This window comes from Chrysochloris asiatica, unplaced genomic scaffold (genome assembly GCF_000296735.1).
Source record: "Chrysochloris asiatica unplaced genomic scaffold, ChrAsi1.0 scaffold00092, whole genome shotgun sequence".
Lineage (NCBI taxonomy): Eukaryota > Metazoa > Chordata > Mammalia > Afrosoricida > Chrysochloridae > Chrysochloris > Chrysochloris asiatica.
In genome coordinates this window covers 3842756-3853263 of record NW_006408610.1, presented here as the reverse complement: position 1 = coordinate 3853263, position 10508 = coordinate 3842756, and the positions used below count along the sequence as shown (strand labels likewise).

The 10508-nt window shown below is 43.3% G+C and overlaps 1 protein-coding gene across 2 annotated transcripts in view; it reads right to left on the bottom strand.

Moving 5' to 3' along the window:
• UBL7 (ubiquitin-like 7 (bone marrow stromal cell-derived)) overlaps window positions 1-8960 on the bottom strand; it is a 24147-nt gene extending 15187 nt beyond the window's left edge. The window contains exons 1-3 of one of the 2 annotated variants that reach the window (XM_006866488.1): window positions 8885-8960; window positions 7494-7706; window positions 3726-3845 (exon numbers count right to left, since the gene is read on the bottom strand). In XM_006866488.1, coding sequence (XP_006866550.1) covers window positions 3726-3845; window positions 7494-7677 — 304 coding nt within the window. In that variant the 5' untranslated portion in view covers window positions 7678-7706; window positions 8885-8960. The remainder of the gene's footprint in view (window positions 1-3725; window positions 3846-7493; window positions 7707-8884) is intronic. The other variant, XM_006866489.1, reaches the window with a different exon arrangement.
• Between the last annotated feature and the right edge of the window lie 1548 nt (window positions 8961-10508).

Below are 10508 nucleotides of genomic sequence, written 5' to 3'. Positions count from 1 at the left end.
AACATAAAAGACAATTATACACATGGGCCACACCAGATGGAGTACACAGAAATCAAACTGAGTACATCTATTGAAAGAGACGGTGGAAAAACTCCCTATCATCAGCCAAAACAAGGCCAGGGGCAAACTGGAAAAGACCACCAATTACTCATATCAAGTTCAGGCTGAAACTGAAGAAAATTTAAACAAGTCCATGAAAGCCAAAGTATGACCTTGAACATATCCTAGCTGAATTTAGAGATCATCTCAAAAACATATTTTATGCATTAGATGCAAATAACCGAAGACCAGAAGACCTGTGGGGTGACATCAAGAACATCATCCAGGAAGAAAGCAAAAGGTCATTTTAAAATGGGAAGGAAAGAAAAGAAGATGGGTGTCAGAAGAGACTCTGAAACTTTCTGGTTTACAGATGTCAAAGCAGAGGAAGGTATGAGGAGGTAAAAATGCTTAATAGAGTATTTCAAGGGACACTTGAGAAGACAAAGACAAGTACTATAATAAAATGTGCAAACACCTGGAGTTAGAAAACAGAAAGGAAAAAAGCATTTCTCAAGCTGAAAGAACTGAAGAAAAAATTCAATTCAAGCCTCCACTTGCCATATTGAAGGATAGTGTAGTGGTTACGAATCAGGCTGAGAACTGCAAGGTCAGCAGTTTGAAACTACCTGCTGTTCCACGGGAGAAAGATGAGGCTTTCTGCTCCCATAAAGATTTATAGCCTCAGAAACCCTGTACAGGGTCACTATGAGTTGGAACTGACTCCACGGCACATAAGAACTATGAACAAAATACTGAATGATGTAGAAAGCAAGTAGATGGAAGGAATACACAGTCACTGTTCCAAAAAGATATGGTATATGTACAACTATTTCAACAGGTAGCACATGTTCAAGAGCCAAAGGACTGAAGGAAGCCCTATTGAAGGAACTGGCAAAGAACAAGGTTCCGGGAATTGATGGAATACAAAGTGAAATCTTTCAACAAACACAGGTAGCACCAAAGGCACTCACTCAACTATGTCAAGAAATTTGGAAGATAGCTATCTGGCAAACTAACTGGATGAGATCCAGATTTGTGCCCATTCCAAAGAGAGGTGACCCAACAGAATGTGGATATTTGACAATATCGTTAATATTGTATGCAAATAAAAGTTTGCTAAATTAAAAAATGGCTGCAACAGTACACTGACAAAGAACTTCCAGAGGTTCAAGCCAGATTTAGACGAGGACATGAACAAGGGATATCACTGCTATTGGATCTTGGCCAAAAGCAAAGGATACCAGAAAGATGTTTACCTGTGCTTTATTAACTATGCAAAGGCTTTTCTACTGTGTGGATCACGACAAGCTATGTACCACCTCGTGGAAAATGAGTATTCCAGTACACTTAATTGTACTCATGAAGAACCTATACAATGACCAACAGAACAGGGGGCACTGAATGGTTTAAAATCAGGAAAGGAGTACCCCAGGGTTGTATTCTTTCACCATAGTTATTCAATTTGTATGCTGAGCAAATAATCCGAGAAGATGGATTATATGAACAACACAGCATCAGGATTAGAGGAAGACTCATTAACAAACTACAATATGCAGATGATACAACCTTGCTTGCTGAAAATACTTACTGATAAAGATCAAAGACTACATACAGCCTTCGGTATAGGTTGCATCTCAATGTAAAGAAAACAAAAATCCTCACCACTGGACCAATAAATAGCATCATGATAAATGGAGAAAAGATTGAAGCTGTCAAAGACTTCATTTTGCGTGGATCCACCAACACTCAAGGAAGCAGCAGTCAAGAAATCAAACATCGTATTTTATTAGGCAATCCGCTGCATAAGATCTCTTTAAAGTGTTCAAGAGTAAAGATGTCAGTTTGGGGACTAAAGTGTACCTAACCCAAGCCTCATATACATGTGAAAGATTGACAGTGAATAAGGAAGACTGTAGAAGATTTGATTCATCTGAATTATGGTTTTGAAGAACATTAAAAGCACCATGGACTACTATTAGAACAAACAAATCTGTGTTGGCAGAAATACAACCAGAATGCTCCATGGAAGCCCGGAAGGCAAGACTTTGTCTCTCATACTTTAGACATATTGTCAGGAGGGACCAGTCCCTGGAGGACATCGTGTTAGGTAAAGTGGATGATCAGAGAAAAAGAGGAAGACCCCCAATGAGACTGATTGGCACAGTGGCAGCAACAATGTGCTCAAGCTTAACAACGATTATGATGGCGCAGGACCAGGCGGGGCGTCATTCTATTGTGCATAGGGTCACTATGATTTGGGGAGAAGTTTAAGGGAGAGGAAGTTTGCATTACAGTGGGTTGATTTTTATGATTGGCTATTTGTTATGTCGTTAAGTACAGTGGGGTTGATTCCAATTCATAGCTACCCTGTATAGGTTTCCAAGGAGCAGCTGGTTGGTTTGAATTGCAGACCCTGTGGTCAGCAGTCTAGTGCTTATCCTACAGCACCACACCAAGACTCCTCTCTAGGAGGATGAAAACCTGGAGCAAAGCTAAAATGTAACTGGTAAAGAGGCAGTAGTTATTCCTATTAGCCAGGATAGAATGATTTTTGGTCATTTTTGTGATTTGGACAATGTTCAGGCTTCTGTCTGTATGCAGACACGATAGGAATCTTGTTTTTGTCTTGATCCACCATGGTGGTGTCAGGATAAGTGGCCTGCTATGAGGCTGATGATCCAAGAAACTATGGTCAACATGAGAACACCAAAGAGCGATCTGGTAGTACCAGGCCAGCCCCGGATACCAGGCACTCCTTTGCTCCTTCCTTTTCACTTCCCATCAGTATTTAAAGGATGTTTATGTCCTTTATGTTTTGAACTAAAAAACAGCAAATTTCAAGCTGATAACTAGGGCATAGCCACCATGAGGACTATAATGTAAACATGTCAGCATAACAAAATTTAGCTCTTTTATATAGCTTAGCTTTATCCTTGGTGAAGTCATTTAAAACACAAATGCAAAATTTCAATTACCAATTCCAAGCAGTAGCTTTTACTAATAAATCAAAAAGGCATTAGAGGCTTTGTAGAGTTTCTCCAAGAGTTACAATACTGCTTGATAATTTTCAAGCTTTCAGAATACAGGCTGGCTGAGCAAATCACTACCTGAGGCATTTGTAGGAAGAGAACAAACTATAGCACTGTAGGAATGCAAAAGTTTCCAGTTTCTTTCTAATGAAAACAACAGGATACAAAGTTCACTGAGAAATAAACTCTTAACTTAAAGGAGTTTTAAATAGATGCACATTTCCCATCTCACTGGAAAACATAGGGTAATGAACTTGGGAAGGAGAGACATGGTCTTGGCTGTTATAAGTTCAAAGCTGGCCTCTGTTCCTCACTGTGGTATAATCTGTTAATAACATCTCCTATAACCATCTCAGTAAATCATTCCTTTGCTCTACCCAAACTCATGCCTTGAGCACACCAGGCTCTCCCTTGCAGGTATTAGAGAAGCTCTACCTGTCAAAGAAAGGAGGTCTTGCAGCATTTATGAATCGGCCTGCGAACCACAAGGTTAGTAGTTCAAAACTACCAGCTATTTCGTGGGAGAAAGATGAGGCGTTCTGTTCCCGTAAAGATTTACAGCCTCAGAAACCCTGTAAAAGGCTGCTATGAGTTGAAACTGACTCCACGGCACATAACGACCACCACCTGTCAAAGAACCAGCCCCTCACTCACCTGGCTTCTGATCAGGCTCGGGCCAAGACTTACGCAGAACATGGACAGTGGACCCAGGTTGAATGCCATAGAAGTCAAGGGTTTGGTCATCTTTTAACTTCCGGCCACAGTAGATCAGATCTAAAATAGGAACAGTCTGTTTATATCTTGCTCCTCAAAACAATTTAGATAGTTGGTTTCTGTCCTCAGAATGATACATGCTTTTAAAAGTATTCATATTTAATAAATACATGTTAACAATTGTTAGTTAGTAGAAACTCACAAAATGAAGTTACAGAAAATCTGTCCACAGGAAAAGTCCTAGAGCTTAACACTGTGCAGGCTGTTCTAGAAATCAAAAGGGGCTTTGTAGAGTTTCTCCAGCATCTCCTATAACCATCTCATACTTTAACATTGTTTGAATATCTAAATAGTTGTTGTTGTTATCTAAATAGCTGTTGTTAAGTCGAGTTGGTTCTGACTCATAGCGATCCTGTATAGGGTTTCCAAGGAGCGGCTGGTGAGTTTGAACCACCAACCTTGTGGTTCAAACCTACCTTGTGGTCCAGTGCTTCATCCCACAGCACTACGCCAGGAGTCCTTATCTAAATAAGTAAAAACAAATGTCTGTCTTGAACATCTCTTTTAAGAACTATCTATATGGGAGTTCTCGTGTGGTGCTGTAAGATAAGCATTAGACTACAAAGTCAGTTTGAACCACAAGGTTGGTAGTTCAAACTCACCAACTACTCCTTGGGAACCCTACATAGGGTCACTGTAAATCAGAACCGACTACAAGACACTTAACAACAATAACAAATAATATGGGATCAAAGTGACAACAACTAGAAAGATTAGCCAGGAAGCTTAGGGGCCATGAGTTTATGTTAACTGAGAAGAAACAACTCAGAAAAGGTGGATAAGAATGTGTAGCAGCGAGACCCGAGATAGAGGCTGGGACGATGACGTGGAGTGGTGAAGCGGCTGGGGACTTTGAATCCAGAGAGGGAGAGGGACTGTGTGCTGAAGACTGGGGTGGGGGGAGTGGGGAGGGGTAGGGGGCAGGTTTGTTAGGGTATACCCTTTGGTTGGTTGATGATGCATGGATTGGAACCATGGCAATGAAACAATATATGATAGAATGAATGTAAAACTAAAGTTCTCTCATGTAAACTATCATATAATTCACAATAAAACATCAAAATAAAAAAAGAAATTAGAGGACTGATGTACACAAATCTGTTGCACAAAACCTTTTAAAAGATGTTCAAGAACGAAGATAGCAGTTTGAGGACTACGGTGTGCCCGACCCAAGACATGGTATTTTCAATCACCTCATGAGCATCTGGAAGTTGAACACTGCATACATAAGGAGACCAATAGAAAAATCAATGCATTTAAATTGTGGTGTTGGAGAAGAATATTAAAAGTACCATAAGAACTTTTTTTACCATAAGACTACCAGAAGAACCAACAAATCTGTGTTGGAAGAAGCACTAGAGTGATTCTTAGAAGCCAGGATGACAATACTTTGTTTCTCTTTGGGTATGTTATCAGGACAGACCAGTCCCTGGGGAAGGACATCATGTTTGGTAAGTGAAGGGTCAGCAAAATAGAGGAATATCACCAACAAGCTGGACTGGCACAGTGGCAGCAGAAATGGGCTTAGACACAACTGGTGTTAGGATGGCACGGGACTAGGCAGTGTTTTGTCCAGTTGTGCACAGTGTCGCTGTGAGTCAAAACTGACTTGATGGCACCTGATAATAACAAGCAACAACAATTATGCTCCTTAAATTACCAACTATGGAAAACCAAATGGTCAACGTTTACCCTAAAGCAAAGATGAGAAAGCTAGAAGGGAGAGGCATTAGATAAATGGAAACAGAAGAAACGTGAGCATGATGACTCATTGTGAAAAATGTAACCAATGTCATGGAACAATCTGTATAAAAAACAGCTAAATTGGAACATTGGAACCTAACTTCTACCTTAAAGCACAATATACATTTTTTTAAAAAGTGGGAAAAAAAAAAAGAATGAGGGTACACCTCAAAGAATGTAACCAACGTCACTGAACTACACATGTAGAAATAGTTGAACTGGTTGGTGTATGTTTTGCAGTGTATATTCTCAACAACAATTTTTTTTTAAAGTTACAACAAAACCCCTTCTTCTACCTGGAATGCTCTTGGTTTTTTTTTTTTTTATTGCTTGCAGGGCAGCTAATTATTTGTGGCCCTCCTAGCCAGATTCATCCATTTTGTGATATACTGTAAATCCAAGCCTCTATGCCTGTGATTAAAGGAGCTCTGGTACCGTAGTGATTACAAATCAGGCTGCAAACTGCAAGGTCAGCAGTTCAAAACTACCAGCTGTTCCACGGGAGAAAGATGAGGCATTCTACTCCTGTAAAGGTTTACAGCCTCGGACACCCTGTACAGGGTCACTATGAGTCAGAACCAACTCCTCGGCATACAACCACCACCACCATGCTTGTGATTAAGGAGCTCTGGTAGCATAGTGGTTACGAACTGGGCTGCTAACCTCAAGATCAGCAGGTTCGAAACTACCAGCTGTTCCGCGGGAGAAAGATGAGGCTTTCTGCTCCTGTAAAGATTTACAATCTCAGAAACCCTGTACAGGGTCGCTATGAGCCGGAACCAACTCCATGGCACCTAACTACCACCACCATGCCTGTGATTAGGGACCCATTTTGAAACGAGTTGTTAAGGAGTAAAGATTAAGCTTGCCAGCTGCTCCTCAGAAACCCTAAACAGGATCACTAAACCCTATACAGGGTCTTTGTGGGTTGGAATTGACGCGTAGGTCCTTAACAACAATGGAGTCCTGGTGTGGCACTGTAAGATAAAGCACTGAACTATAAGGTCGGCTTGCACCGCAGAGTTGGAGGTTCAGTCTCACTCAGCCACTCCTTGGAAACACTACACAGGGTCACTATGGGTCAGAACCAACTCGAAGGCATTTAATAAATATTGACACTGGGGTCCTGGTGTGGACCCACTCAATGGACTTAACAACAACAACAAAGGAGTAAAGGTTACAGTGGATCTAAGCGTTAAGAAGGCTCTCACCTTAGGTGTGACTCAAGTCACCACCCTTAGTTTCCCCTAGAGGTATTGTCTGACTCCAATTTATAAGACTGCTTTTTAAAATTATTATTATAAAAGTAATTCTTCATGCAACTGCCTTCCTTCTAACCAATGAACAAGACAACAAATCCTTCTAATCATTCCTTAAGACCTACCTCAAATGCCATATCCAAAGGGGCCTTCCCCGATCACCCCTCTGCCCATCCCAAATTTCTGCACCTTCAGATCAAGAAGTCAACAATGTGAGAGTTTAGGAACTTTGTATAAAGTAGTTTGATATGATATGTAATTGAGATAGCAACCAAGAGTTCTAGCATGTCTGTGCTTCTACCCACCTAACAGTCACTTCCCTGCAGTGTAAGTTAGCATTGGTGGTGGCTGGTGGCTACGTACCGTGGCATCAGTTCCAACTTACAGCGACCCTGTACAGGGTTTCCAAAGCTATAAATCTTTATGGGAGCAGAAAGCCTCATCTTTCTCTTGTGGAACAGCTGGTAGTTTCAAACTGCTGACCTTGAGGTTACAGTCTGACTCTTAACCACTACACTGCCAGAGCACCTTAGTGTTAGCATTATAAGGCAACAAATTCCTTGCGTTTTATTTACTCTTTGTAATTCCAGAAGCTCCTGCCCCAAAAGAGATCAGAGCAGCAGCTCACACTAGTTCACAGACTCACCAATCAGCTCAGGGTCTGGGACAGACTCCTGAAGTTTGCCAGCAATGAGTTGCTTCAGAAATGAAATACTGTAGCCCCCCAGCGAGTATTCTCCCAGCTCTGTCTCTGGCAACCGAAGAATGGACTTTGGGGCAAGGGGCTGGTCAGCCAGCTTCACCGCTAGATGCCAGTCTGAGAGAGACATCCTCTCTCTTTCGCGCTCTCTCTTTCTCCCTGTTAAAGAATAAAGCTTTAATAGTTGAAGTATAGACTGCACCTCTACTCCACCCCAGCCCATCCCATCAAGGAATCAAATGAGAGATGATCAGTGTGTTCGAAATGCACTGGATGCAGCATCAAGAAACCGGAACTTGAGTCTGGGTTCTCTCTTTACTTGTCCTGTGATGGAAGGCAAGGCATTTCAGCTCTCTAAGCCTTCGTTTCTCCATCTCTAATATGGACACTGGAGTCCTGGTGTGGGGCTGTGGGTTAACGCACTGGACTGCAAGGTCGGTTTGAACTGCAAAGTTGGCGGTTCAAGCTCACCATCCACTCCTCAGAAACCCTAAACAGGGTCGCTATGGATCGGAACCGGCTCAACGACACTTAACAACAACATGGACATTAAAAACACTATTTAACCGACAGGAATGTTGTGAGGTTCAAATGAAATCATCCAACCCTCTCCCTCTGTGTGTTTCCTTATTTCAGACTTTTTCTATCAACTCTTGCTTGCACTTTTACAGCAGCTTTCTAACAAGCTCCCCTACCTTTGCCTTTCTTCTGTCACCCTAACCATCATTTCAAAACAGATCTGATCCAATCACTCCTCTGCTTGTTGCTGTTGTTAAGTTCCGTCCAGTATAGGGTTTCCATGTATAGGGTTTCCAAGGAGCAGCTGGTGAGCTTGAACCTCCAGCCTTGCGGTTGAAAGCGACTTTGCACTCCAGCGCATTAACCCGAAAGATTCACACCAGGACTCTGAGGAACATAATAGATGCCAGGGAAAAAATTACTTAAAATACTCTGGGAGTCGAAAAACCTGGTAAGGTAGGCCAAGCATTTAAGTCAGCATTCCTGCTTACAAAGAGGCCTCTGCTGGGAAAGAGGATGTGAAGACTACGCGGCTGCCCAGCAGATGCCAATGCATCCTCAAAGTACCATCCACCTCAAGGAGAAGCACAGGAAAAGGAACAGATCTTTTTAGGTATTATCTCATCTTAACCCTCACAATACGAGACAAGCATTATCGTTCACATTTTAGAGATGAGGGAACCAAGACTCAGACATGCAAAGTAAAAGGCCCAAGGTAACAGAGCTAGCTAGTAGTGGGGCAGGGACACTACAGCTTTGTGGCAACCCTAACTAGAGGGCAAAAATCAGCCCCGCAGCCCGGGGCCCAGCGCCCTCACCCGTCCCGCGGAAGGAACCCGGCCGCAGAGCCGCCGGTGTAAACACTCACTCTGGCCCTCTCGCCGGAAACCGGAAGCCCCGCGCGGCATGCTGGGAGCTGCAGTTCTCGCTGAGCCCCTTTAACTAGCCGACCTGCAAGCGATGCCAGTTGCGGAGCTTCCGGTTCCAGCGATGGCGTGGTCTGTGGGCAGTTTGAAAACCCTGGCGCTAGGAAGTACTCGTGCTCTCAAGGGAAGGGCTCCTACCTCCGTTCGCTTTCCAGTTGTGCTAGTCGCTAGAGAAGGCCTCGTATAGTTTTTTAAAAAGCTCTATGATTGCCACGCTCGTCTTAGAAATATATAAAGTCCAACGGTTATGCCGGGTTGTGACAGCGCAGCTGGGTGGGAATGCCCTCGTCCTGACAGCCGAACCGGATCCCCAGCCTGGATGGCCGCTTCGCAAGCGGCGCCTTCAGACAACTCCCTTCCCCGCCCCAGCCCCAACGGTCCACTGTAACTCTGACGAGAAAAACGGCTGCCCACGGGGTGATGTTAATAACCTCGTATTCTCGCAACTGACTTCTCGCTGCGAGCCTGTCCATGGAACGCAACAGGAACCGAACCATGATCATCCCCCTCCCACCCTCACCCCCGCTCCACCACCAAACTGGGTCTTCAGATGGAGTTTCCCAAGTTGGAAACCTGTTATGAGCCCAACTTGTGATTGTTAAATTCTGTCCGGTCGATTCCGACTCATAGCGACCCTGTATAGTGTTTCCCAAGATCCTGCATGTGGGATCAGAAAGCCTCATCTTTCGCTCTCGGAGTGGCTGGCAGATTCAAATCACCAGGGCTCCTTAATCAAGTACTAAGGAGAGTCAAAATAATAAAGCCGGTGAAGCTAGACGCTCCAAGCAAATAATTACCAGGTTGGTGAGTGTTAGGATGCTAGAGAAGTGGCCTTAATGCAAGCAGGAGGTCAGGAAGTTGAGGCAAACGTTTTCTAAGATGGCGGGAATCGCCCCCCCCCCCCCCCCCCCCCCCACGCACACTTCAAAAATAAATCAAGCAGGTGAATACGAGAAAGTAATGACGTTGATTACATTAGCTAGAGGCACAACTGTTAATGCTTAACTGTCAAACAGCCTAAATATTCGGACTGGAACCAAGGCAACAACTGAGCAGGTTAGCTTGATTTAGGAGAGCTGACAGAATGCAGGGTCTGAAGTGCCTAATGGTGGATGCTGGTCACCCTCTTGCTGATTCCATAAGACATGTGACTACTTTTCACTAAGTCTGTCACTCCAACTGAAGGCAGCTGAAGCCTAGGTTCCTAACGACTGCTCCCAAGCTCACTCTGCCCCATTCCTACCTGCCCCAACCCTTCCTTGGCTGAAGACTATTCTAAGAGTGGGAAATCTAAACTCACTGAAATGACTGTAAAATATGAAGACAGTCTTGCTACTTATGTGGGCCTCTTTTTTTTCTCCATGGACAAAGAAGAAATTGCCTTTATGTCTGAAAATTGATGTCACAAACATTCAAGTGCCTGTTATATATAAGGCATATACTCATACAAGAAGCTCACATTATAAAGGGAAACATGTTCATGCATAATTTTCCCATGAATCACTCTAATACAAGA